Source organism: Aspergillus homomorphus (assembly GCF_003184865.1).
Source record: "Aspergillus homomorphus CBS 101889 unplaced genomic scaffold BO97scaffold_36, whole genome shotgun sequence".
In the NCBI taxonomy this organism is placed as follows: domain Eukaryota; kingdom Fungi; phylum Ascomycota; class Eurotiomycetes; order Eurotiales; family Aspergillaceae; genus Aspergillus; species Aspergillus homomorphus.
This window is the reverse complement of record NW_020291922.1, coordinates 215,823-240,086: the sequence shown is the minus strand read 5'-3', so window position 1 is coordinate 240,086 and position 24,264 is coordinate 215,823. Positions and strand designations below refer to the sequence as shown.

General features: G+C 52.4%; 9 protein-coding genes across 9 annotated transcripts; 3 read left to right on the top strand and 6 right to left on the bottom strand.

The window, feature by feature from the left end:
- Positions 1 to 191: 191 nt before the first annotated feature.
- Positions 192 to 3,056, top strand: BO97DRAFT_427290 (COPII subunit SEC24; the record flags this gene model as incomplete). The annotated part of the gene is made up of 3 exons (XM_025697193.1): positions 192 to 722; positions 782 to 2,428; positions 2,481 to 3,056. The coding sequence occupies 3 exons, from the start codon at positions 192 to 194 to the stop codon at positions 3,054 to 3,056; spliced, it is 2,754 nt and encodes a 917-aa protein (XP_025548812.1).
- Positions 3,057 to 6,375: 3,319 nt separating this feature from the next.
- Positions 6,376 to 7,650, top strand: BO97DRAFT_436740 (mitogen-activated protein kinase; the record flags this gene model as incomplete). The annotated part of the gene is made up of 5 exons (XM_025697808.1): positions 6,376 to 6,485; positions 6,539 to 6,734; positions 6,788 to 7,169; positions 7,223 to 7,570; positions 7,622 to 7,650. The coding sequence occupies 5 exons, from the start codon at positions 6,376 to 6,378 to the stop codon at positions 7,648 to 7,650; spliced, it is 1,065 nt and encodes a 354-aa protein (XP_025548811.1).
- A 411-nt stretch (positions 7,651 to 8,061) lies between these two features.
- BO97DRAFT_445347 (uroporphyrinogen-III synthase HEM4) lies at positions 8,062 to 9,210 on the bottom strand (the record flags this gene model as incomplete). Its single annotated transcript, XM_025698542.1, has 2 exons — positions 8,868 to 9,210; positions 8,062 to 8,753 (listed from the first exon to the last, which is right to left on the bottom strand). The coding sequence occupies exons 1-2, from the start codon at positions 9,145 to 9,147 to the stop codon at positions 8,062 to 8,064; spliced, it is 972 nt and encodes a 323-aa protein (XP_025548810.1). The 5' UTR covers positions 9,148 to 9,210.
- Positions 9,211 to 9,404: 194 nt separating this feature from the next.
- Positions 9,405 to 11,155, bottom strand: BO97DRAFT_396001 (complex I NDUFA9 subunit family protein). Its single transcript, XM_025694066.1, has 9 exons — positions 10,890 to 11,155; positions 10,817 to 10,830; positions 10,689 to 10,751; positions 10,541 to 10,635; positions 10,393 to 10,484; positions 10,200 to 10,341; positions 9,994 to 10,152; positions 9,608 to 9,943; positions 9,405 to 9,560 (listed from the first exon to the last, which is right to left on the bottom strand). Exons 1-9 carry the CDS (start codon positions 11,036 to 11,038, stop codon positions 9,462 to 9,464), a joined length of 1,149 nt encoding a protein of 382 aa, XP_025548809.1. The 5' UTR covers positions 11,039 to 11,155; the 3' UTR covers positions 9,405 to 9,461.
- A 375-nt stretch (positions 11,156 to 11,530) lies between these two features.
- Positions 11,531 to 12,807, bottom strand: BO97DRAFT_407589 (class I SAM-dependent methyltransferase). Its single transcript, XM_025695672.1, has 3 exons — positions 12,421 to 12,807; positions 12,199 to 12,370; positions 11,531 to 12,137 (listed from the first exon to the last, which is right to left on the bottom strand). Exons 1-3 carry the CDS (start codon positions 12,456 to 12,458, stop codon positions 11,577 to 11,579), a joined length of 771 nt encoding a protein of 256 aa, XP_025548808.1. The 5' UTR covers positions 12,459 to 12,807; the 3' UTR covers positions 11,531 to 11,576.
- An 88-nt stretch (positions 12,808 to 12,895) lies between these two features.
- BO97DRAFT_445344 (proteasome regulatory particle lid subunit RPN9) lies at positions 12,896 to 14,478 on the top strand. The gene is made up of 3 exons (XM_025698541.1): positions 12,896 to 13,329; positions 13,396 to 13,631; positions 13,757 to 14,478. The coding sequence occupies exons 1-3, from the start codon at positions 13,062 to 13,064 to the stop codon at positions 14,396 to 14,398; spliced, it is 1,146 nt and encodes a 381-aa protein (XP_025548807.1). The 5' UTR covers positions 12,896 to 13,061; the 3' UTR covers positions 14,399 to 14,478.
- Positions 14,479 to 14,767: 289 nt separating this feature from the next.
- On the bottom strand, positions 14,768 to 18,970 carry BO97DRAFT_472309 (GPI-anchor transamidase subunit GAA1). The gene is made up of 10 exons (XM_025700121.1): positions 18,291 to 18,970; positions 18,086 to 18,223; positions 17,937 to 18,018; positions 17,813 to 17,878; positions 17,638 to 17,759; positions 17,375 to 17,578; positions 16,639 to 16,930; positions 16,298 to 16,536; positions 15,336 to 16,219; positions 14,768 to 15,275 (listed from the first exon to the last, which is right to left on the bottom strand). The coding sequence occupies exons 1-10, from the start codon at positions 18,481 to 18,483 to the stop codon at positions 14,787 to 14,789; spliced, it is 2,709 nt and encodes a 902-aa protein (XP_025548806.1). The 5' UTR covers positions 18,484 to 18,970; the 3' UTR covers positions 14,768 to 14,786.
- A 160-nt stretch (positions 18,971 to 19,130) lies between these two features.
- BO97DRAFT_472308 (dienelactone hydrolase family protein) lies at positions 19,131 to 20,329 on the bottom strand. The gene is made up of 4 exons (XM_025700120.1): positions 20,079 to 20,329; positions 19,687 to 20,015; positions 19,496 to 19,613; positions 19,131 to 19,425 (listed from the first exon to the last, which is right to left on the bottom strand). Exons 1-4 carry the CDS (start codon positions 20,164 to 20,166, stop codon positions 19,223 to 19,225), a joined length of 738 nt encoding a protein of 245 aa, XP_025548805.1. The 5' UTR covers positions 20,167 to 20,329; the 3' UTR covers positions 19,131 to 19,222.
- A 529-nt stretch (positions 20,330 to 20,858) lies between these two features.
- Positions 20,859 to 23,514, bottom strand: BO97DRAFT_407584 (Ytp1 family protein). Its single transcript, XM_025695671.1, has 4 exons — positions 22,967 to 23,514; positions 22,246 to 22,892; positions 21,489 to 22,190; positions 20,859 to 21,425 (listed from the first exon to the last, which is right to left on the bottom strand). Exons 1-4 carry the CDS (start codon positions 23,226 to 23,228, stop codon positions 21,246 to 21,248), a joined length of 1,791 nt encoding a protein of 596 aa, XP_025548804.1. The 5' UTR covers positions 23,229 to 23,514; the 3' UTR covers positions 20,859 to 21,245.
- Positions 23,515 to 24,264: the final 750 nt, after the last annotated feature.

The window sequence follows — 24,264 nt, the reverse complement described above, 5'->3', positions numbered from 1 at the left end:
GTGAATCTGTCCCGTGGTTAGTACACCGTTGCTCCTCCGTTCCCCTCCCTCCCTGACTCTCCCACTTGTATCAATTGTTGATCGACCATCCTACACCCAGTGACCCTATAGCGATTCACATACCATCCCGCACATCCCTCCAAACCGCCTCTTTCATACCTGCATACGTCTATAAATCACAGTCAACCTCCATGGCAGCACCGCAAGGGGGCTATCCTCCCCAGGAAGGGTACGGTCAGCCTGTCGGCTACGGAACCCCCGAACAACAGCCCGCCGGGCTCGCTCCCGGAGCACCTGCCCAAGGCCAGGCTGGCGCGCGAAAGAAGAGACAATATGCAGGCGAAGCCTTCGATTTCGGCTCCGGTGCCAATGCTGCTCTCGGAGGCCAGTTACCTGGGGGTGGCAGCTATGGAGCTTACGCGCCGCAAGCACCAGCTGCTGCGGGATATCAGCAACCGGCCTACGCAGATCCGACTCAGATGCACGCCGCTGCTCCTGGATATGGGGCGCCGGCCTCCCCGCCGGTCGCACAGATGACCCAGCAATTCGGTGCTATGGGAGTCACCGATCCACACTACTTGCCGCCACAGCCAGCGCCTCAAGCTCCCCAGGCTCCGCGGGCTGTTCCCCTCAATCAGCTTTATCCTACCGACCTCCTCACTCAGCCGTTCAATGTTGCAGAACTTGACTATCCCCCGCCTCCGATCGTTCTGCCGCCGGGGGTAAGTCGCCATGATCACATGTATCTGCACGGACTGGATACGCTGACCTCGCTCATTAGACCAGCGTTTATCCCTCCCCCTATGCCAACTGCCCTCCGAAATACGTTCGCTCCACGCTGAATGCGGTTCCTACGACACACTCGCTCCTGAAGAAGTCCAAATTGCCCTTTGCGCTCGTCATCCAGCCATATGCAGCCCTCCACGACTCAGAAGATCCTATCCCGGTCATTCCCGACCAAGTCATCTCCCGTTGCCGACGCTGCCGTTCTTATATCAACCCTTTCGTCACATTCCTCGACCATGGACACCGCTGGCGTTGTAACATGTGCAACTTGACCAATGACGTACCTCAGGCCTTCGATTGGGATACTGCTCTTCAGAAGCCTGCGGACCGGGCCTTGAGAGCTGATCTGAACCACTCGGTCGTGGAATTCGTTGCCCCTCAGGAGTACATGGTTCGCCCTCCCCAGCCGCTCGTCTACCTCTTCTTGATCGATGTAAGCTATGCGTCTGTCACCAATGGTCTGCTGGCGACGAGTGCACGGTGCATCAAGGAAAGCCTGGACCGGATCCCCAACGCCGACCGTCGGACCCGACTTGGCTTCATCGCGGTCGACTCCAGCCTTCACTACTTCAGTATTCCCCGAGATGGATCGGACAACTCTGACCCTAGAATGCTAGTCATCAGCGACCTGGACGAGCCTTTCTTGCCCATTCCGGGCGATCTTCTGGTGACCTTGAGCGAATGCCGCGAGAACATCGAGTTGTTCCTCGACAAGCTGCAAGAGATGTTCCAGAACACTCAGAGCAATGGCTGTGCCATGGGATCCGCACTGCGCGCCGGTTACAAGCTGATCTCTCCTGTGGGCGGTAAGATGACCGTGCTCAGCTCCTCTCTGCCCAACATCGGCCATGGTGCCCTCACCATGAGAGAAGACAAGAAGGTCCTTGGCACCAACAAGGAGAATGCGCTCCTGCAAACAGCGAACAGCTTCTACAAGAGCTTTGCCGTGGAATGTTCCAAGGCCCAGGTTTCTGTCGACATGTTTTTGTTCTCTTCTCAATACCAAGATGTTGCGTCTCTTAGCAACCTGCCTCGGTACACTGGTGGTCAAACGTACTTCTATCCTGGCTGGAACGCTGCTCGTCCCGAAGATGCGATCAAGTTCGCCCGAGAGTTCTCCGACTACCTTTCATCTGAAATTGGACTGGAGGCTGTGCTCCGTGTTCGCGCTACCACCGGCCTCCGCATGAACACTTTCTACGGAAACTTCTTCAACCGCAGTTCCGATCTCTGCGCCTTCCCCGCCTTCCCGCGCGATCAAGCGTATGTTGTCGAGGTCGCCATTGATGAGACGGTCACGAAACCTGTGGTCTGCTTGCAGACCGCTGTCCTCCACACTACCTGCAATGGCGAGAGAAGAATTCGCGTATTGACTCTGGCGCTTCCCACCACGCAGAATCTGGCCGACGTCTTCGCCTCAGCCGATCAGCAAGCGGTTGCAACCTACTTCAGCCACAAGGCCGTGGAGCGGGCTCTGGGAAGCGGTCTGGAACCTGCCCGGGATGCCCTCCAGGCCAAGGCAGTGGAGCTGCTGTCCACCTACAAGAAGGAGTTGGCCGGTGGAAGTGTGAGTGGAGGCGGTCTCCAATTCCCTGCTAACCTGAGAGCCCTCCCCGTCCTCTTCCTTGCCATGATCAAGAATGTAAGTTTCCTCTGCCTATGTAATTGGCCCTCAACATCTGACTCGCGATTAGCTCGGTCTTCGCAAGTCGGCGCAGATCCCTACTGATATGCGCTCTGCGGCTCTCTGCCTGCTTTCGACGCTTCCCCTTCCCCTCCTCATCCAATACATCTACCCGAAGATGTACTCCCTCCATGATATGCCGGACAACGCTGGTTTGCCCGATGAACAGACTGGCGAAATCGTGCTCCCTCCTCCGGTCAACCTGTCGGCTGAGCGGGTAGTTCCCTATGGTCTTTACCTCATCGACGATGGACAGACGCAGTTCTTGTGGGTGGGACGTGATGCCGTTCCTCAGCTGATTGAGGATGTGTTTGGGTTTGCGGACCGGTCGCAGCTCCGGGTGGGCAAGCAGAACCTGCCGGACGTGGACAACGAGTTCAGCCAGCGGGTGCGTGCGGTGATCGAGAAGAGTCGGGACCACCGGTCGAAGGGGGTGGGTAGCATTGTGGTGCCGCACCTCTATGTGGTCAAGGAAGACGGCGAACCGGGTCTCCGCTTATGGGCGCAGACGATGTTGGTGGAAGACCGTGCGGACCAGAGCGTCAGTCTGGTGCAATGGATGGGTTCTTTGCGGGAAAAGGTTTGATTGCTCCGTTTCCTAAGCGCTTTGTCTCCTGGCAGTTGATCCATTACCCTTTCTGCCGTCATCGACACACGAGTCTATACTTGGAGTCACGCAGACTGACGAGCTTTTCGAACACACCTACAGGTTGTTCAGTAATGATAGTTCTCTTTTCCCTTATTGGTAAATTATTTGAAAGATACATCAATACAATTTCCGTGGTTATGTCATGTTCCGATGTTTTTTTTTTCTTCTTCTTCTTCTTCTTTAGCGCTCCGGATGGTGGTCTTACCTTCTGGTTTGGTTTTCATTATCAGGTGGCGATCAGGCGACAAGAAGAGATACAAAAGTACGGGAGTGTGTTAAACGTATGGTTGAGGTTGGATGATGTTGGAGTAATACTACTACTGTGTATGGATTGGGACGACCTTTGGGCATCCCGAGTCGGGCCATGTGTTTTCTAATCCAGTGTGCCCTCATGGGCGTTGAAGATGTGCATTGTACCGAGTACTGTGCAGCAGCATTTTTGTAGATTATCTTGTCTGGTGTCATTGTTCCACGACAATGCTTACCAAAAAAAAACAAAACCACGAAACTCAGTCTGAATGAGCAAGGGCGTTTCGCCCGACGGGGTGTGTTGCATGGGCCCCGGGGTCTGCCATCCCTCGCGCTCCGTCACGTCACTTGCCTTGCCCTTCCGAACAAGCGTGTCGATGTAAGCGGGCAAAGCGTATCGCATGGAAGGTTCCCGGAATGATACGATGGGGGATGGAGGGGTCCAAGTTTAGTTGGTGACGAACAGACGTCGAATTGAGGCTTGTGATTCGATGGACCGGGTTGTGATCATGTAGGACCATCGAGCAGTAGCGGCAAGGTCAGTACTCAGTAGGTCGTACAGTATGGTAGGGTTAGTGCAGAGGGCAGCAAAGCACTGCGCTCTTCTCCTGTAATAAGACGAGAGTACTAATCTATCTGTGCGGCTAGGTCAGGGTGATGGATGGATGGACCGCGGATCCGTGAGCAAAGCAGCGTGTGATGGATTGATCATTAGTACTCCGTAGTAAGAAGACCCTCCCCCCTTGAGTGGAAACTATCGACTAAGTCGGACTAGTTCTGTAGCGTGGGCCAGGGTGTGTTGAGAAGACGGAGAAGTCGGTCGTCACGCCGTCACGGTGGTGAAACTGCCAGAGATTGGCGCCGTGGTGGGTTGAGGTGCGTCGCGTAAGGTTGAAACACTGGTCCAGACGGTGGTTTTTCTTGGGGTTTGACCGTTTGGGTAAGCTATGAGATGACAGGGTCGAAAGAGGATCTTCGACTGAGACGGGCTTTGATTCGGGGAATGATGATGTCTGTGTGTCTACCTATGTGTGTGTGTCTGTTGTCTGTTAAAAGTTGCTCATTTGCGCTCTCCACATAACGTTATTAAGATCACGTAGGGTCCGTAGGTCCGTAGGTCCGTAGGTTCCTATTGAGGGATGATCACATTGTCCGCTTGGGGTTATTGTAGAATATGGGCCATATCCGCTGAGGGATGAAGTGAGTTTGTGATTGATGTGGCAATTTGAATTGGTTTGTTGAGGAAGAGGAAGCGGAAGAGGAGGAGATCTGATACCGAGTATGGTATGTTGAAGAAATGGAGGATCTCTGGATCAGGAACCAAAACGGTGGTGATTTCCACTGCAGCGGCCCCTCCCCTCCTCCGTCTCTTCAACCAAGGTTCCTTTCTTTCCTTTCATGCTTGGGTATTCTACTCTCTGCGACTGTCCCCCTTGTTGCTGTTGTCGACACGGATTGATTATTCTTAGAAGATTCTGGGTGACTTGAAACTGTCAGTCAGTCAGTGACAGTGACCGAGCTGTGTCTTATCTGGCTTTGTTGCTCTCTAGTTATCGATAACTAACTGACTCTCTCCCCCTCTTGCTCCACGGCGATTCAGGTACAGTACACTTCCACTTTCCACTTTCCACTTTCCCACTTCACCCCTCCTTATTCTTCTCTCTCTCTCTCTCTTCCTCTTCTGCTCTCCGTCTCTCCGGTGGTATCTCTTGATCCTTCCCTTCGTTCCTATTATTAGGAATTCAATCTACACAGACCCTCTTTCCCATCTCTCTTTGTGCTTGTTGTTGTTCTTGTTCACTAGGTGGTTGACCTGAATTCCTTTGGTTTTCGCACTCCCCACTTCCGAGTGATTAACTTTCCCACTACGGACACTAGTTTCCCCTCCACGACTGGCACTATTTGCTTTTGCTCTGCTTTCTCTCTCTCTCTGTCTCTCTCCCACTTACTCCAATCCCTCCACCAGCATAATCAGCTGCTAGTCTGTCGTTCGTTACCTTTCCTCGCCTGCTCTTACTCCTCCCTCCCCCCCCGTTCCCCCTCCACACGCGCCGCCCCCCCTCCCTTCCTCTTCTCTGTCGAAACACCGTGGGTTGGTTGCCATTTTTTTTTTTCTTGCTTCAAATGTATTTTAGCCAGAGCAGCTCGAAACTGACCATTGTCGTCGATCTAGAACCAGGGCAGAAGACACCTGGAAGACCAACGGTCCCAAAAATAGAACCGACCTGTGAGACACCCAACAACAGTACTCCAGTTTCCTCACCACAACTGGTATGCCTTCTCCTTTTTCTCTTCTTTCTCTATTCTCATAAGCTCCTCCTCGGAACCTTTAATACGTCCCAAATCTTCAATCTTTCTTGTCGCCGTTGTGGATAATTGACCAATTCGTCGTTTTGTGGTCCAGGTCGTCATCAGTGACGTGGTTCGATCTAAGCGCCGTGTGAGCAGTCTATTTGTTCCTTTCATCACCAACTGCGCCCCTGGATCGTGATTCTACCCGGACTTGCTTCGTCTTTTCGAAAAATCAACAGACACTGCGTCGGAACCTTTGCAGCCAACGTGCGTCTTCCTTTTCCGGTTTGATTGCAGACACGCGCTGTACCCCGCTTTCGATCTTCGACCGTTCCCCGACAACGATTACTCGTCCAGCGCATACACCCTGGCATGCGCATTTGCTGTATTTAGGCCCCAACAGCGCTCAACCCCAGGCTCTTCATGTAAGCGCTATGTCTATGTCCTGTGTCTGTTGCTTGATTGTGTGATGGGCCCTTAGCGGTATCTCGTGGGCGATCCGCTACTTGTCCGCATGTGACGAACCATGCCCACCCTCCCCTCAGCGATGCTCAGGGATTGTTGGTCTGCTGTAGTCTCTCCCTTATCGTTGGGCTGGCAAGTCGGCGATGAGCTGGACTACCACTTGGCGCGGGGTCCGGGGTCCATTACACAAATGTCTGCCACTGTCGACGTGAACTGACTCTTGTTTAGAACTCTTATCATAAACGTCATCATGGTGCAGCAAATGCCTCCTCAAGGGGGATCACGCAAGATCTCCTTCAATGTCTCGGATCAGTATGAAATTCAAGATGTCATCGGAGAGGGCGCCTATGGCGTTGTCTGGTGAGTCCCGTCAGACGAAACGAGCGTCATGGCTCATTGCTAATGAGCCTCAGCTCCGCTATTCACAAGCCTTCCGGCCAGAAGGTCGCTATCAAGAAGATTACCCCGTTCGACCATTCCATGTTCTGCCTGCGAACACTGCGTGAGATGAAGCTGTTGCGATATTTTAACCATGAGAACATTATTTCCATCCTCGATATTCAACGGCCTCGGAACTATGAGAGCTTCAACGAGGTGTATCTGATCCAGGTATTTCCAGCGCCCGAACACGACCTACAGGGACGGGAAACTGATCGAAGCAGGAATTGATGGAAACGGATATGCACCGTGTCATTCGGACCCAGGACCTTTCCGACGATCACTGTCAATATTTCATCTACCAAACCCTACGCGCGCTCAAAGCTATGCATTCCGCGAACGTTCTCCACCGTGATCTCAAGCCCTCCAACCTTCTTCTGAACGCCAACTGTGACCTGAAAGTCTGTGACTTCGGTTTGGCCCGGTCCGCCGCATCGACCGACGACAACTCGGGTTTCATGACGGAATATGTCGCGACCCGGTGGTATCGTGCACCGGAGATCATGTTGACATTTAAGGAATACACCAAGGCGATCGACGTGTGGAGTGTGGGCTGTATTCTGGCCGAAATGCTGAGCGGAAAGCCCCTGTTCCCCGGAAAGGACTGTGAGTGCAAGTACGAGGGTGCTGCGAAGACAAGAAATGCTGATACCTTATAGACCACCACCAGTTGACCCTTATCCTCGACGTCCTCGGAACGCCAACCATGGAAGACTACTATGGGATCAAGTCCCGCCGGGCTCGGGAATACATCCGGTCCCTCCCATTCAAGAAGAGGATCCCTTTCCGTGCCATGTTCCCGAAGAGCAATGACCTGGCTCTGGATCTGCTGGAGAAACTTCTCGCCTTCAACCCGGCCAAGCGCATCACAGTGGAGGAAGCGCTGCGTCATCCGTACTTGGAGCCGTATCACGACCCCGAGGATGAGCCGACGGCGCCACCGATCCCGGAGGGATTCTTTGATTTCGACAAGAACAAGGATGCATTGAGCAAGGAGCAGTTGAAGCGTAAGTGCGCATGTGCTAATTGATGTTGGGTTTTGCTAATTTGTCGTGCAGTCTTGATCTACGAGGAGATTATGCGGTAAAGAACTTGACGAGCGTATGATTGCGGCTAAGATACCAAAGTACGGGGGAACGAAACAAGGCAGTGCCTGGTTGCTGGGTTTGGTCGGGATTTCATTCAAGCACATAATAACATGGATGGATAGAAAGAAAAGGATAGGGACAATGCTCGCGCGGTTTGCCCTGGACAATATGTTGCCATTTGCGATGGAGTTGAAGTGACGAATCGAGCATTTATGCTTGTTTGATATAATGCGAGCAGAGTAACTTTGATAGTAGTACAGTACATATAAGATGAACTACCTTAACCAACAGTGTCTTTCTTGGGTATATACAAGGTATTATCCTTATTCTCTCTGGGTATATACATACAAAGTATTGTCCTCAACTTACTATACATACAGGCACCATTGAGCCCAGTTGAGGGAACTAGATTACTTCCTTCCGGCCCTATACTCCTCCATGAATTTCTGAATCCCCATCCCCACCCCCTCAGGACTCGGCTTCTCCGCACAGACATCAGGCTCGAACCCAACGCGATTCTTGAGATAATCCCTAGTCGTAGGCCCGATCGTGGCAACGAAGAACCTCCTCGTCTTCTCCTTCCCCCTCCCAGATGTCAAGTCCGATAACGCACCCGCGGAATTAACCTTCTCCAGAACCCGCACCATAGCCTCACATCCCGTGGGCGAAAACACAACCGTCCAGACCACTCTATCCTCTTCCCCCTCTGCTTCCTCTCTAAGAATCCGTTCCGCAAACGCCCCCTCAAACCCCTCCATAACCCCCGTCTCATAAACCACAACCTCATCCACTTGAATCCGTTCCGCGACAGGTAGATTCTCATCCATGAGCGTCTTGGGAATGATATCCCGTCGCTGCTCGCCTACCAGGAAGAGAAGCGGTTTTCTTGGTCTCTGCCCTTCCGCCTCTGTACTCCCACCGGAGGGAGAAGGGGAAGGATAAGGGTAATGGGCAAGCATAAACCGCGCCAACGCCTCGCCGGTCCCTGAATCTTGGCCGTGGAGCGTTGCGTTCGGGAGGTACGTTGTTGTTAGAGTCGAGAGGGAGCGGTGCGTTGCGGGGCCGACGGTGTAGAGGGGGAGGTTTATTTCGGGGAGGGGGTCTATTCTCCCATTGGTTAGTTTGTGGGTTTGTATGGTAGGTTGGACTTGGGTATGGTAGGTATGGTGGACTGGGTTGAGCTAGGGCTGGACTGGCTGGGTAATAATTAACATACGACCAATCCCCTCCAACACCGTCGCGAAACCCTCCACTGCGCGCTGGCTGGTGAAGATTATTCCGCCGTATTGCTGGGTCGGAGTGTCCGGATCAAAGCCCCCCGACACTAAGAGGTCGTGGACTTTCTGCAGGTTCGGCGTGTGGAAGTTGTGTTCTAGGACGGGGATGAAGGTTGGGGCGTAGTTGTTTGTGCGGAAGAAGTCGTCGTAGCTGTCGTCTGGGGTGGAGCGGGTTTTGAGGAGGAGGATGGGTGTTCGTTTTTCTTTTTCTTGAGGCATTTTGGAAGTCTTGCTTGTTGGTTAGGTGCTTGTGTGAGAACAAGGAGGGGGGGGATTGAGGGGTTGTCGTTTGTCTGTATGTCTGTTGTTGCTGGATGCGGAGCGCGGGGCGGAGCGGAGATGCGCCGCTGCCGCTGCCGCCGAGGTACATACTTCTTCTAATTCCATAGGCTTACGGGCCATGGGTGAAAATGAATTATGCGTAAACCAGATACTCAAGCAGACCAATCACTTGTAATGCTTACAGAGATTTCACAGTGACGACTACAAAATCAATAATGGGTCTAGGTTGGTATGTACACTAAAGAAACAGACTACTGGTCGTCGAGAACGTGCAGGTACTTCTTCTCCTCCTGTCTCTCCCGCTCCGTGGCAGGAGGCAGATCGTAGTACGAGGCGCTACGGTAACCCAGCTACATTCGTTAGCCATTACCCCAAAAATCTTCAGAAATCAACTTACCAAGTAGTGGAAGGTCAGGTTGCTGAGCTCAGCAGGCTCGATTCCGAGGTCCTTGAACGTCTTGGCGTTAGGGTCGATCACCTGGTCGATGAACTCGCGCTCAACCTCGTCGGGGGAGACGGTGGGCCACCAGAGGAACTTGTTGAGGTAGTGAGCCATGGGCTTCCTGATTGCCTTGGGCAAGTTCACGTGACGGCGGTGCTTGACGATTTCCTTGTCAACCAGCTTGGCGATCTCGGCGGTCGAGTAGTTCTTGGGGCCGTAAAGCTCGAAAGTCTGACCGACAGTGCTGTCATCGTGCAGCATAGCCTCGAGAGCAGCTCCGACATCAATGGCCTGGGAATTGTCAGCACGGCCCAGGACAGAACTTGCTTCGAGAATCATACGTGCACGGGCCAGTAGCGCTCCTGCATGTGGTTGGAGGTGAAGATGTTACCCGCGCGAGCGAGCTTGTGGAGAAGGTTGTCCTCAAAACCGAACATGGGTGCGGGACGGACAATGGTGGTCTCAGGGTAGACGGAGCGGGCAATTTCCTCACCCCAAGCCTGCGGCAGTCAGCAACATGTAGCGGCAATACACCCGATTAACGGACCTTGGTAGCAAAGAACTCGGAAGGAGAGTCCCGGTTAGCATTGTAGGAAGAGACGTGGATGAAACGATCAACATCGTACTTGGCAGCAGCCTCGACAATGCGCTCCGTTCCATCGACGTGCACGTCGGTGTAGGTGAAGTTCCTGTCTATGGGTCAAAAAGGCGTACATTCGCAATGGACCACTGAGACTAACTTGGTAGGATATTGACGACCGACAAGGTTGTAAACGACATCGGAGTGTCGAACAGCCTCCTCAATGGACTGAGTGTTGCGCAAGTCGTATTCCTGCCGAACCACCGAGTTAATGACCTGCTTATGATGCACGGATGGAGGCGTCATACAATGAAGGTGACACGTCCGAGATCACCAGTGACCTTCAAGTGTCTCTTCGTCATCTCCTCACGGTAAGGGATAACAACGTTGATACCCTGACGAGCTATACCGGCGTTAATTTATGGCCCTTCCCAATCGACCACGGACCCGACCTACCAAGCTTGTTGACAATGTAACGACCGAGGAAACCGGTAGCACCGAAGACGGTGGCGGTGTGACCTAGAATATATGAGCCTTTTGAAACCGACGCGAGCAGATTATGACAGGAGGAAAGGGCGATGTACCTCCCAGAGACGACCTGCGGAGCAACCAGTTAGCATCATAGCACATCCATAGACCCGGTATATGCGCTCTTACCGTCCACCCTGAACCTTCAGAATCGGCTTTCCGGTCCGAGTGATAGCGACATCCTGGAGATTCCGGCGCTGGACTTGGAATTGAACCCGAGGGGCGGGGACGAATGCCCTCGACCCCAGGGCGGAATTGGCGGCCCGGCAGCTCTGCATGGTCTCAATTCTGCTTGCGAATCAGATGAGACCACCGAAATGCGTCCGGATCGGTGTTTGGCGATGGACAATGGGTGGGTAGAGGGGAGAGAGCCAAGCTCGACGTCAGGACTTGTGCTCGCAGCTGGTAGATGAAAGTCGCTGTCCAGAATAACCTTGGAGCGGGCACGGGACTCTGGCGCTAGTCCCCTTTCGGTCCACTCCCTGGCCGATTTCGACCTTCGTTCAATTGTCCGATCCTTTTCTGCTCCTGACAATTACCTGGTGAAGACGGTCAATACTCTCAATTGCAATTCTAGGTTGAGATTACTCAAGTACCTCGACTATGTCTATCATATTGGTCGTTTTGAACAGCTCCAACACCGAACAGTCGATCTCATGCCGGATCGCGTCTGACTATTCACGAAACATGATTGGTCGGATATCTGGCAGCGTCATGCTGTAATGCGACGCAACACTTTTGACTACGAAGACATGAACTGAATTTAAGAACAACAATCGCATTACTATCTTGACCGCACTATATCGTCAACGATGCTCAAACTCGCTGGCCCCGAGCAAGGAACAGGGTTTTCGGCAGCTTTGCATGAACCTTGAATGCCATCTTATGCTCCAACAATTCGCTTTGGAAGTCCCGACCCAACCCGGCATTTTCGTAGAGCTGTTGGATCCCCTCCAATGTGAACCCATGGCTTCCGACTGTGTGTTCAGCCTCGCCAAAGTCAAGCTTCTCATGAGCTGAGTCATGGTGCTCACCATGGTGATGGTGGTGATGGTGGTGATGCTGATGATCGTGGTCTCCGTTCGCAAGGATCTCCAAGATCAAAAATACACCACCCTTCTTAAGCCGCTCACCCAACCTGGCCAAGGCCAGTTCGGGTTTCTCGAAATGGTGAAGTGCCATACTGACGACCACAATGTCGAAGTTAGAGTACTCCTCTCCAGAGTACTCCTCAGGTACAGTCTCGGCAAGGAGATCAGCTTTGACTCCAGTCATCTTGTCTCCCAGACCTGCTTCCTGGGCGTTCTTGTTGAACTGACCGACCATGCCATCCGAAACATCCATGCCGACTACTTTTGTGACATAAGGTGCCAGAGTCTTCCGATTGGCCAGGTTAGCTTCGTCGAGACACCGGACCAGCCAGGGCTGGGAAACTTACCATGGAGACGGGACCAGGTCCGCAGGCGTATTCGAGCATCTTGATCTCCTTACCCTTGCCCGACTCAGTGTCGGTCCAGGTATCACTGATCCACGCACGGTGATTCAGGATCTCTCTGCAGTTTGCTGCTATGAAGTCCTTGAATTCGTCATTGTAGGTGCTAGCCATCTTGCTGCAAGTTGTATGAGCATCCTTCAGTATTAGTGGGATCTCATCACTTACTCAAAGTATTGACGGTTCTTCTCAGCGAAGTCAGACATGATGGCGGTATTGAAATGATCAATGTACAATCGGCAATAAAGGCAGGGTGCCAAATAAATGGGTTGAATGGTAAAGAGTAGAACAGTGAGATTGATGGCTACAAGAAAGACTGTTACGAAAAGGAGGAGAAGAAGCCCTTATTTATACCTTACTTGGAGCCAAAGAACTATGAACCACCAAGGTGCAGATGATTCAGAGGGCTGCTCGGAGAGATATCGGACACTTATTGAAACCAACCAATACAGGGTTGCTGTAGAGACTCATGCCTGGATTGGTGCAGCCTGATAGTGTTCAGCTAGCACATACCAGAAGCTACTCCTGATCTTATGAATCAAAGCTCATTCTGGGCAAGAGAAAGCAATAAGAAGTTCGGGAAATACTACTACTGATGATGATGTAGTTGAGAATCGCATCGATGTCATGTGCCTCACCGCCCGAGCTTCAAGGCGGTCGTTCACCTCAGCTCCGCTGCCACCTTCAGATCAGCTTCCTTCTATCTTGCCTCATCTCCGATTGACGTCTCTCTACCTCTCACGACCCTAATCTCTTCCTAATCCCTCTCTCCTGCCCTTGCCTCACATCTCACCATCCCCGGTTCCACCATGGAGAACCAAAGGATCACTGATTTCCTCGCCGACCAGCTCCAGCAAGCTCCCGAGCAGAGCCAGGCCTTGTTCCTGACCTTGGAAGACTACTGGGAGCGCAAACTATGGCACCAACTCACCGATTCCCTGATCGAATTCTTCCAGCTACCAGAGAGCGGTCCGCAGCGACTACCAATATTCAAGAACTTCGTCCTCAGCTTCGCCGACAGAATCAACCAGCTCAAGTTCGTCTCGCTGGGGTTGATGGCATCGACGGAATGTGCAGGTCTGTAACTGCGCCCAGTGGGCTGTGCTCGGAGAATCCCTGCTGACGAACCCTGGGGTATCATAGATGACAAAGAACGCCTCTCTTTCCTCACATCGCTGGCCGACAAGGTCAACAAGCCCGATAGCCAAGATGCTTACATCTACGCCCTCGCAGACGTCGCCAACGTCAAGCAACGACTACAAGATCTGGACGGTGCACAGAAGGACCTGGAGATCTGTCAGAAGGTGCTAGATACGTTTGACTCGGTCGAGACTGTTGTTCACGCCTCCTTCTACAAAGTCAACGCAGATTACTACCACGTAAGGATACCTCGTGCTCATCATAATCCTCCGCATCCAACCCCACCACCCAACCCAGCCAGCCATAAGAACAATGAATTCCAATCCGTTCCCCATCGGCTAATAAACAACCCTTAAAATACCAGACCAAACAAGAATTTGCCTCCTTCTACAAGAACGCCCTCCTCTACCTCGCATGCATCGACCTGGAGGACCTCAGCGACTCGGAACGGGTATCGCGGGCGTACAACCTGAGCGTGGCGGCGCTGGTGTCGGACACGATCTACAACTTCGGCGAGCTGCTGCTGCACCCGATCCTGGACTCGCTGACGGCGACGCCGCACAGCTGGCTGCGCGACCTGCTGTTCGCGTTCAACCGCGGCGACCTGACGGCGTACGACGTGCTGGCGGGCAACATCGCCAAGAACCAGCTGCTGGAGCAGCACCGCATCTTCCTGTACCAGAAGATCTCGCTCTCCGCGCTCACCGAGATGGTCTTCCGCCGCCCGCCCCACGACCGCAACCTGACCTTCGCCGCCATCTCCGCCGAGACCAAGGTCAAGCCTCAGGAGATCGAGCACCTGATCATGAAGGCCCTCTCGCTCGGCCTGCTCAAGGGCGCCATCGACCAGGTCGCCCAGGTCGCCCAGATCAACTGGGTCCAGCCCAAGGTCCTGGACATGAAGCAGATCGAGGGCATGCGCAATCGTCTCAAGGACTGGGATGCCGGCGTCAACCAGTTGGGTCACTGGATCGAGGGTGTCGGTAAGGATGTATGGGCGGCTTGAGAGAAACACAGATAGATTCATATACCTTTTTCGAACCTGCCAATTAACAGGCCACCTAAACAAACCACGTTTTATGTCCGTCTTCTTTTTCAACTACAGCATGTTCCCAAACTTATATACCTCGTGATCTGAACAGAGTAAATCCACCTGCGGTCCATGGATGTATTGAGTACTAGACTCGTTTGTCTTACCAAGCTACTATAGTCGAAGCATACGGAAGATGAACTCTTGCTCTTCTTAATCAAGTCTACTATGTATGAGGCATCGGAGTTCGATAGGAAACAGAACTAAATATATTTATTACCCTAACAATAACTCTATGAAACATATTGACGTTGTCAACAAGAACACTATGTATCTATCATGCAACCACGCAGACACAATAAGTCTAGAAAAGAGAGAATCCCAGCAGAGCACACCCGATCACCCACGCGGGCCACCAGACACACCAGACGACCACCTGCGTCCACATGCCCCAGACGTCCCATCCGAAGGCAGCTTGCGTGAGAACCGTCTCGACGTCGACCCCGAAGTACCAGCACGCGCCGAGGAGGACGATGGGCGGGGACAGCACGTTCAGGAAGGCGAGGCCGAGGACGGACAGCACGTACCGGACGGGGCCAGAGGTGGTCTGTGGGTCGATGCGGTTGACGAAGCTGAGTGGGGTGCAGAGGAGGCCGATCATGAAGGAGAGGGAGAAGTTGAGGGTGGCGAGCGTGGAGAGGAAGAGGCCGAGGACGAGTAGGGAAAAGGACTTGATGAGGAGGTACTGATGCGGTTCGCGCGGAGTGGTTAGGCCGTGGGTGAGCGAGGCGGCTAGGACGACGGGGAGGACGGCGTTGAGCACGATGCTGGCGTAGGTTGCCGATGGGTAGTACTGTTCCTTGATTAGCGGGTGGGCTTGTGTGGGTGGATTGAGGAGTGCTTGGGGGCTTACCTGGTGAGAGATGTTGTTGAAGATGTAGAGAGGGATGAGACCGAGGAGATGGAGGCTGACCACCAGGGTGAGCGGAAGAGCAAGATGACGCTCTCTGATGCTGTTCGTGTCTGGCTTGATGGCTGGTTGCGCGGTGCTCGCATCGGACTTGGTCGTCTCAACATACGCTTCCTTCTTCTCGTCTGCACTTGCAGACGGGGTGACAATGCTTTGCTTTGAACCAGCATAGTATCCAGTGCGCAGCCATAGCGCGATTGCCATGATGGTAAAGTTCACGGCAATCAGCATAGCACTAGGCAGATACGTGCCAATGCTGACGAAGCGGTTAGTTTGCATAAGCAGGTAGAAGAAGAAGCTCTGATGGAGATGCTCCAGGAGATTGTTCAAGCTGCGACAGAGACCCTCGATCGTGCGGCCCAACGCCATCTCATCCTGCCACCCTTCACCCTTGGGCTGCAGCGTAATGGCATCGATATGGTACGGCATGAAACTGCTATGCGCACCTGTCGCGTAGCCGAAGCCCTGCTTGACCATTCCTCTCAGAATCGTTTGCAGCCGCCTCTCATAGCTGTCATCGTGATCCCACATCTCCTGCAAGTTGGACCCAATACCCATCTGTCCACCAGCGATCGACACAGCCGTGTTGAACAGATCCAAGTTAGGCAGCTGACCATTAACGCCATCGTAGAGAATATGCAACGACTCGAACCGATGATCAAAGGGATACTCAATGACCAGCCCTCCCTGCAACGCGCCGCTCTTCAGCGGCAGCGGCTGCACAAAGGCCGGCTGCATATCATGGTATGCATCAATCCACGCCTGAGTACCCGATTTGCTATCCGGAGGGAACAAGAAGATGATATCCTTTGACCATAACGACCATCCTATATGCCTCAACATTGATTAGCAAGAAGAGCTGCACCATCTCCGCACCGACCGAAGCCAGGAAATCCACCACCCACGTTTGAAATATCCCGCCAGCGTCAGCGCAAGGCTCACGCCATTAAGATTTAGTTCATCATCCACCGTCTTCCATGCCGCAACAAGCACAATGGCCTCCGTAGCGTCTCCCCGAGGGGCTTGGATAATCGCGTAGACATTCTGCCCCTGATGTGTGATCCCGGAAGATGTGTACTCGTACTTCTGCGTCGCGACCTTCAACCCGGCAGCCCGCAAGATAGACTGAATCTTATCGGAAACCCTAGCACAAGTGCAAAAAGAAATACCCGGTCAGTACGTCAAAAAAGTGCCATACCTCGCCGGAGCGAGCGTAATCGCGCCATCGCGGAAATGTAGAACATACACCGGCGTGTACTCATCGCTTCTGCTTTCCTGGCCCTCCGGGGTCTGACTCGTCAGGATCGCCTCGAGCTCCTTCTTGTAACCGCGGAAGATATGCTGTTCGCTGCCGGAGAAGTATGCGTGGACCTGGCCGGGGAGGAGCGCGTTTTCGGAGATGTACGTCTGCCGGGAGTAGTCGTTGAGGGGAAGGAGGAGCAGCCAGACGACGCCGGCGACAATGCAAATGAAGGAGAGGATATGCGGCAGGTGCACGAAGAGGAAATGAGGATTGCTCCGCAACTTGCGGATTGAGGCTGCCATTGTTTCTTCTGTCAGCTTTCACTTGTGGGTGTTTGTTGGCCCGCAGAGGGCAATCCGGGGTAGATAAGTGTGGCAGTCGGGGATAAGCAGGGTCGCTGGCGGAAAGGCGGCATTGCGCTTGGGGTCTCAATTGCGCACATGGAATGAATAGACTCACATTGTAAAGCCATGAAAGTCGCGACATTCAAGGGCTTGGGCCCATAAGGTGATGCTACAACTGAACAGGCGCGGAATAATGGCGGCGTTCTGGCCGAAGGAGCCCGGAAATTTACGTCAGCCGCTAAAGACCATCTGTACACTGTCGACGCAGAAATAGTATTATTTGCTTCCCCAACACCTTCTACATATTACAGCAATGGCCGCGTATAATAAAAATGATAATATATGAACAAGAATGATAGGCATTTGAGCAAGCTTGCGTAAAAGTCCTCAAGCACCCAGACGCTGAGAGGAGCCCAGATAACTCATAGGAGTTGCCCTCTCACCACCAGCATTCGTAGTCGGGAGAACACCATACCGACCATATGTCTTTTGGTCGACCGACACATAGTGTGGCAGTCTCCCCAGAAGGTTCAACTTTCCTTCAACCCACCTCAAACCCCACTCAGGGGGGACCAACACTTTCAAATACCCGAGACCGACTAATACAACGTGTTAGAAAGCGCAAGACAAACGAAATTCGAAGAAGAAGATCACTTACGCAGGTAGCCCACGAAGATGGCGCACAGGTGACCTAGGAGGCTTGTGTTGGGGACAAGGATTGAGACCAGACCACACGCAAACAGGGGAGAAGTCCACGTAGGGATCTTATATGGCCCGAGGCTGACAAGTTGTCAATTCCGGCGCCAATGCATTTGACTGGAAACTTAACCTACCTAAAATAAGGGTTGGACTTGAAGGTCCTAATGGCTTCGGAGCCCAGGAGTAGAAACACCCAAACACTAGAACATCTGTTAGACACCCCTCAAGGCCAAACAATACCAGGCCAAAGCCACCCACCTGGCACCAGTCACTGCAGTATTTCTGTGCAAGGCAAATTTCTCAAACAGAATATATAGACCGGCCGGGAATGTAGAGAGAGCTAGATCCAGACATCATAATTAGCACATCTATAATGCCGACATTCAATTCAGGTCATGTTGACTTACGCCCAAAGAACAAAGCCACGGCAGTCAATGTGCCATGTTCAGCCTCAAATCTTTCCAACAATGGAGTGACCGCCAGGAGATTGAGGAAGGCGTGGAAGAACCCGACATGAATGAAGGGGTATGTGTTGAGTCGGTACACTATGTTCTCATGTCAGATACACGCGTCCCTTGTGTCCTCCTGGGGACTACCCGAGATTGAACATACTGGTGCCAATCCCGATCTCCTCCGGTATCAGGGAGCCCCATTGCACAACGCTCCACACCGTTTGTAATTCGAACAACCAGAACAAAATGATGGCTAAGAGCACAAGCCGAGTGAAGAGCGGTAGACGAAGAACATAAGATCGTACCCTTGACGGGTTGAACGGCAATGGCGGTAAAGCGGCTGGAGTAGCCATGATGGTGGTGTTAGAGTCGTTGATTACTGTATATTATGGAATGATATCAGATGAAAGCTGAACCTCGTAGCTTGAGGGTCTGCAATGTAAAGTTGGCTCTATGTAATTAAGGCAGACCGAGAGGGTTGAAGGCGTCGAGCGCACGGTCGTTCGAGGGGGGCGCAGTGGATCGACTTCGGAAGAGTGTGGACTATGCTTCTCAAGGATAAACAATTATTTCGAGCCCAGGCTATAAACGACGCTGCAAGGACTTATAACAATAGACAAAGACTGTGAAGACGGCTGCGTTCGTCAGTGCGACTAGCCACGGGGATGGAATGAACGATAAACACGCGACAGGGTCGCAAGAAGCCAGCAATCAAAGCCACGAAAAGCGAAGGCAACATACACTCGACGAAATTAGCGCATTGCCCCGCAAGTCAAGGGAAAGAAGAATAGCACTACTCCGTAGATCCGTACTTTCTCAAGTTTGCTTGTTGGCTCTTCTTGTTCGGGGATAATACACGCTGAGCTGTTCTCCCCGTCGGCCTTTTTCCCAGCGCCGATCCCCATGGTCACGTGAGTGATAGCCGTCTTATCAACAGCCTTCAACTTTGCTCGACTCACACAACTTCCTGCAGACTTCTACGGAGATCTGAAGAATAATTGAAGCATGTCGTTACTCATCTCTGTTCATTGACTTATGGAAAATCCTAGGCAGAGCGTCCAGGCCCGAACTATATACAGCACATCTAAGCATCTACAAGTACTGGCGGAACCAAGCAATAGCCTGGCAGAAAGCCTGCTCCTTAGCCCACTTGGAGTGCTTGTTGCTAAGATCAGCACGAGTAGCGAAGCCGTGGGAGACGCCGCTGAACAGGTTGATCTGCCAGGGCTGACCAGTCTTGATGAGGGTGCCCTCGGACTCGTGACGGAGCTCGGTGGTGAAGATGGTGTCGATTTCTGTTTTGGAAACGGCGCAATTAGCAACGGGTGGCGACGACAGATGCTGAAAAGGTGCGCATTATCTTACCGGCAGCAGCGATGGAGAGGGGGCCGGTGATGGCGCCAAGCTCCTCGTGGGTAACGAAAGAGGGATGGGCGTTGAAACCAACGTCGATCTTGCCATCCTTCATGAAGCGGCAGACGTACTAATAAGAATTGCCGTTAGAGTGGGTGTCCAGAAGATAGTGGGTCCGAATCATATCTAAAACAGAAGCTCACCTTGGCACCGAAGCAGTAGCCGACAGCAGCAAGCCTCTTGACACCCAAGTCGCCCTTGATGTACTTAACTGCGGCCTCGACGATGGGGTCGACGTTGGCGGGCTGGTGGTTGGGGAACCATGCGCCAATGTCGAACTTGCCAGACTCCATCTCGGCGAACGGGATAGCATCGCCATCGAAAAGATCGGGGATGACGCAGAGGTAACCATTGGCAGCGTACTCATCAGCAAGCAGCTTGGCGTTGTTGAAGAGACCGAAGATGTCACTTATGAAAAGGACAGCCTTCTCGGGAGACTTGTTGTCCTTGGGGTATGAGACGTAGTAGTCAACTGCAAGAAAAAGCTTGTCAATGATATTCCTTGAAGGTTACAGCTTCCATGAGGACGACCTACCGCCATTGACCTTCTTGACTTCACCAACGGGGGTGCCTTCGTGCTTGAAGCCCTGGGCACAGCAAGCTCCGGGAGGGTTGGATGCCATTGTGAGATGTGGGTATTGAAAAAGGAGGGATAAATACAACGATTGAAGGAGTGAGATATGTGGAATGAACAAAATCTTAGAAGGTCAAGAGGCGAGATTGCACTGGATATATAGCCTACATTGGCCGGGAATTGGAGCGATTTACCAGGACATTGTCGCCCACCCCCACTTCTTGCCCCTCCAAGGCTTCCACGGTTAGTTATTTAATTGCGTCGCTCTTACTAATCCTCTTCAATGTTCGAGTACCTGACATCACGAGCCGACTCTCCGTTTTTCTGCGCAAAGAAGCGCATCGAATCAGACTTAGGCGGTCTATCTTGTTTATACCGAGTTGGCTGCCATAGAGCAGATCGCAGTATCATTGATATTTCTCTGCCAAAAGGATTTCATAAGTGGAAGAGATCAGAGTAAAATAGCCGGTAACCTGCCATACTGCCGAGGCGGAAAGATCCTCGTGCCGACGTCGGGCCAACCGTGGCCATCTCTATTTTTTCATGGGCTAAGCTTTGGTGAACTCCGGATTTAACGGCTTAAGCCCGAGCATGCCGATCAGCATTCGTCTATCGAGATGAAACATTGCCCGGAGATAAGGGGGAATTGAAAAGCCTCAAGAGTATCTACAGACTCTTAGCTTGATGGAGTCTGATCTGATCAAGGAAACGAGATCAACAATATGCATAATATCGAATGTTCCCATATTAAGTTTCGATTCGATTGACAACTAGTAAACTTGCTAACGAAATCCCTCATCTCCTCCTCATTATTGCCCGACCATCTTGGGCAGATCTTTCATTCATAAAAAAACCACATTAACACAAGAGTTCATCGTGAAAGGCCGTGGTAGGTAGTCATGTTCATTGTCATTGCCCGAGTCCCGAGCTCCGACACCTGGCCGAAGAACAACCGATGTCCGTTTGGGGGTATAATGCTGTAGAAAGCAAATCTTCATTTTGGGTTTCTTTCTTGCTCGTTCTGATCCTTCAGAGTACTGCTGCTGCAACAAGAACAACTTCACAATTGTCGTTGGTAAGCCAGTCTGCTGATCAGCAAACAAAACGTGCATGATCTATTATGTTCAATCAGGCGGGAAACTGATAGGGTGGCAGCTGGGGGCGGGATTCCCGCTTCACCGCCCAGGCTTTTATCGCGATAGCGAGGATTTCGTAGGCCATGATGAAGGCGGTCAAGCCCATGGTGACGGTAAACACAAACATCGCATCGAGGTCGTAATATTCCATGACCTGAATCACGCTCCGTGTCTGCATTGAAAGTTAGCAGATTGCTTCTTTGTTTCTTTTCGTGTTTGCCAGCAGCACACTTACGCTTAGCATGAAAACCAGGCCACCCGAGATCAGACAGAATGAAGCCACGATCTCCGTAGGCGGACGAGATGGAAGGTAGGAGGTCGGTGGCTTCAGATACATCATCACATAGGTAACGCCTCGGGCAAGCGCGAATCCAACGAGAAGGTTGCCCCACTGCTTGTGGACCATGGTTGACACCATGCTGTCTTGGTGGTGAGAACCCATCATCATGCCCAGAAGAAGGATGACCAGAGCAGGCATGGGGTTCAGGGAAACGCCTTGGGTGTCAGGCAGCTGCCAGGCGGTATCGGCGGGAGCATGAGCGTTCATGTGGGAGGGATATTGCAGGACAGTGCTGTTCAACCAACCCTTGACGCGCTTCGACTCGAAGAGCATGCCGCACAGTCCACCACCGAAGAACATGATAGAGATAGAGACATGCTCAAAGTCGGTCGCAGTCCACTTGCCGCCCCAACCTGTGAGATGCTCTAGGAACATGTTACTCGCACCATATACGAAAATCACGAATGACTCGGTGAATTCTCCAGTGGGGACTCTGGCCTTCCATTTACCAACAATAGCGCTGGAAGGTTTCACGTTCCAGGCCCAGCCGAAATCAGCGCAGCAGCCAAGCATTCGGCCGAGTGTCAGAAAGCCGTACCACACAAAGATTCCGCCTTTGATGAAGTGCGCAAGACCGTTGAAAACTTCCTTGCCGCGCTGTGTGACATATTAGCCAAAGTCGCTCGTGCATTTACCGACGGGCGTGTCATACCATGATACCACCATAGGTCACGAAACCAGTGACGAGGGCGATGAAGCCAAACGGCAAGATGATTCTGTCAATGATCACATACACAATCGAAAGCGCGCGGAGCACACGGTTGGACACCAGGCCGGGCACGCGGCTGGCGAGGAAACGGTCGATGATGGGGATGCGCATTGGCCTGTGTGACTGAGGAGGGTCCTCGGGAACAGGATCCTCAGGTTTTTCAAAGCCGTCATACTCGTCCGACGGGGACGCGCATGATGGCGACTCTGGACAATGGATGGAGGACGAGTTTCTTTCAGTTCCCTGCCCGCTGTCTCTTGACCAGCGATATGAGTGACGAATACCAGTAGGAAAGGTGTGGTGGCTATCGGCCAATTCTTCAGTCGATACGGGAAGAAAGGCGGCGCGTTCATATGAGCTGGTTTCGGTCTCTCCTCTTCCGGCGTAGGCGAAAATCAACGACATGATGACTTGAGCGCTGATGACCCAGGTCACGATCCACCCGATCTTGTGGTGGGCGTTGTTCTCATATAGATCGGGGGTTTGGCTGTTGTAGATGATTCCGACGAGCATCCCAACCGCATTGAGGACCAAGAAGAGGAATTGCGACGGCAAGGCAAAGCGGGATCGTCCAACACTGAACATGACGGCTGTGATTATTTCCGTTAGCCCGCGTGCGTCTGGCTGGGTTTCAAATTGAGTTCGAAGCAGAAGAAGACCTTACCTATCGGAAGAATGAAGCACCAGGAAACGACCATTAGAGCGATGTGCGCCATGATGGCACCGCTGTGCTTGCCATAGGCGAAGTAGCTCATCGGCGAACCGTCATCGGTGTCTGTGTTTTCCTTGGGTTGCGAATCGTGACTGGACATGTCCATGCCACTGTCCATGTGCAATCCATCGTCATCTCCGTGCGGAATAGCATTCGCGATTGAGGCTAGGAGGAAGGAGGCCGCGAGCGCGGCACGAGAAGCTCGCTGCCACATGAGCGCAAGCTAAGAATTTGGTTTGCGACAAGAGAAGAATTGCGACGAAAGGAAATGTATGATGCGCGAGAGCTACGAGCTTGCTTAGACACTCGATAGCTGCTCCCTGGGCTGTAGATACGACAGCTATGAATCGGGAAGAAGCTGTCACCCGCGGATGCAGCAAGTTGACTTAGGTGGTAGGGCTGATGTATGGAATGGACGGTCGAGCGCCGTGGGAGAGCGGACTCTGAAGTATAAGAACCCAAGAGCTCGAGGGAACCCAATCGGTGGCTTACGTGTGAACCAAGAATTGAAGGGGAAGAAAATAAAGGAACGGAGAGCAGGAGGGTTGCGCCAGTCTTTTTAATCAGGTCATTACACATCATTACCGACGTCCGCGCTGTGTTGCTGGTTGGGTCTTCGCTCGTCTTCCTTCGGAGCTGGCGGGGATAGCCATGCAACAAGGCCGAGAGGCCGTGGAAACAACAGCCTCTGAGCTCCCGTGTGCCGATAAAAGTGGAGCGTGGATTACTGCTAGTTGCGCGGGAGCTCTGGCTCACTGCACACCCTTTGCGCTAGGCTAGTAGGGATCAGTTGGTGCTTTTTTTTTATGAACTAATTAACCCATCATCCATCCATTCTCAGCAAGTATCTCTTTCATTCTATAGATGCATCCAGAAGGGGTTACCAACACGCCAGATGTTTCTTCATTATTCTCATTACTTGTTATATCCAGTCTCTTCAGCTCGTCATCATGAGGTGCCGCTCTCGGTAGGGTAGGATTAGTGAGCAATCACTAGAAAGATCGCTGGAACGATCATTTAGACTAGTCCCAATTCTAGAACCTTAATTTTCTTTTTCTTTTTTTTTTTCTGTCGGGATTTCCCATCTCGAACTATCTATACGCTTGCCAGCCAAGGCCGCCCTCTATCTTCGACTGCCTGGAAATTCCACCGCCCAGCACATAATTCTGACTCATAATGAGTATCAGTGAGTAAGCTAAGACCTTTGCTAGTCTGATCGATTGCACCGACCTTTCGCGAGCTCAGGTCTG

Coding starts and splice junctions, on each gene's coding strand:
- BO97DRAFT_407589 (XM_025695672.1), bottom strand. CDS start 12,458: ATGTCTGACTTCGCTGAGAAGAACCGTCAATACTTTGA. Junction 12,371..12,420: donor AAGAACCGTCAATACTTTGA/GTAAGTGATGAG, acceptor TACAACTTGCAG/CAAGATGGCTAGCACCTACA. Junction 12,138..12,198: donor GACCTGGTCCCGTCTCCATG/GTAAGTTTCCCA, acceptor GCCAATCGGAAG/ACTCTGGCACCTTATGTCAC.
- BO97DRAFT_472308 (XM_025700120.1), bottom strand. CDS start 20,166: ATGGCATCCAACCCTCCCGGAGCTTGCTGTGCCCAGGGCTTCAAGCAC. Junction 19,614..19,686: donor GCTACTGCTTCGGTGCCAAG/GTGAGCTTCTGT, acceptor AATTCTTATTAG/TACGTCTGCCGCTTCATGAA. Junction 19,426..19,495: donor CCTCTCCATCGCTGCTGCCG/GTAAGATAATGC, acceptor TTTCCAAAACAG/AAATCGACACCATCTTCACC.
- BO97DRAFT_445344 (XM_025698541.1), top strand. CDS start 13,062: ATGGAGAACCAAAGGATCACTGATTTCCTCGCCGACCAGCTCCAGCAA. Junction 13,330..13,395: donor GGCATCGACGGAATGTGCAG/GTCTGTAACTGC, acceptor GGGGTATCATAG/ATGACAAAGAACGCCTCTCT. Junction 13,632..13,756: donor TCAACGCAGATTACTACCAC/GTAAGGATACCT, acceptor TTAAAATACCAG/ACCAAACAAGAATTTGCCTC.
- BO97DRAFT_472309 (XM_025700121.1), bottom strand. CDS start 18,483: ATGGCTACTCCAGCCGCTTTACCGCCATTGCCGTTCAACCCGTCAAGG. Junction 18,224..18,290: donor GGAGATCGGGATTGGCACCA/GTATGTTCAATC, acceptor ATGAGAACATAG/TGTACCGACTCAACACATAC. Junction 16,931..17,374: donor GGGCTCCTCTCAGCGTCTGG/GTGCTTGAGGAC, acceptor AAACAATGGCAG/CCTCAATCCGCAAGTTGCGG.
- BO97DRAFT_407584 (XM_025695671.1), bottom strand. CDS start 23,228: ATGTGGCAGCGAGCTTCTCGTGCCGCGCTCGCGGCCTCCTTCCTCCTA. Junction 22,191..22,245: donor TGACCTATGGTGGTATCATG/GTATGACACGCC, acceptor TATGTCACACAG/CGCGGCAAGGAAGTTTTCAA. Junction 21,426..21,488: donor GCCTGGTTTTCATGCTAAGC/GTAAGTGTGCTG, acceptor CTTTCAATGCAG/ACACGGAGCGTGATTCAGGT.
- BO97DRAFT_396001 (XM_025694066.1), bottom strand. CDS start 11,038: ATGCAGAGCTGCCGGGCCGCCAATTCCGCCCTGGGGTCGAGGGCATTC. Junction 10,342..10,392: donor GGTCGTCAATATCCTACCAA/GTTAGTCTCAGT, acceptor ACCCATAGACAG/GAACTTCACCTACACCGACG. Junction 10,153..10,199: donor CCGAGTTCTTTGCTACCAAG/GTCCGTTAATCG, acceptor TGACTGCCGCAG/GCTTGGGGTGAGGAAATTGC.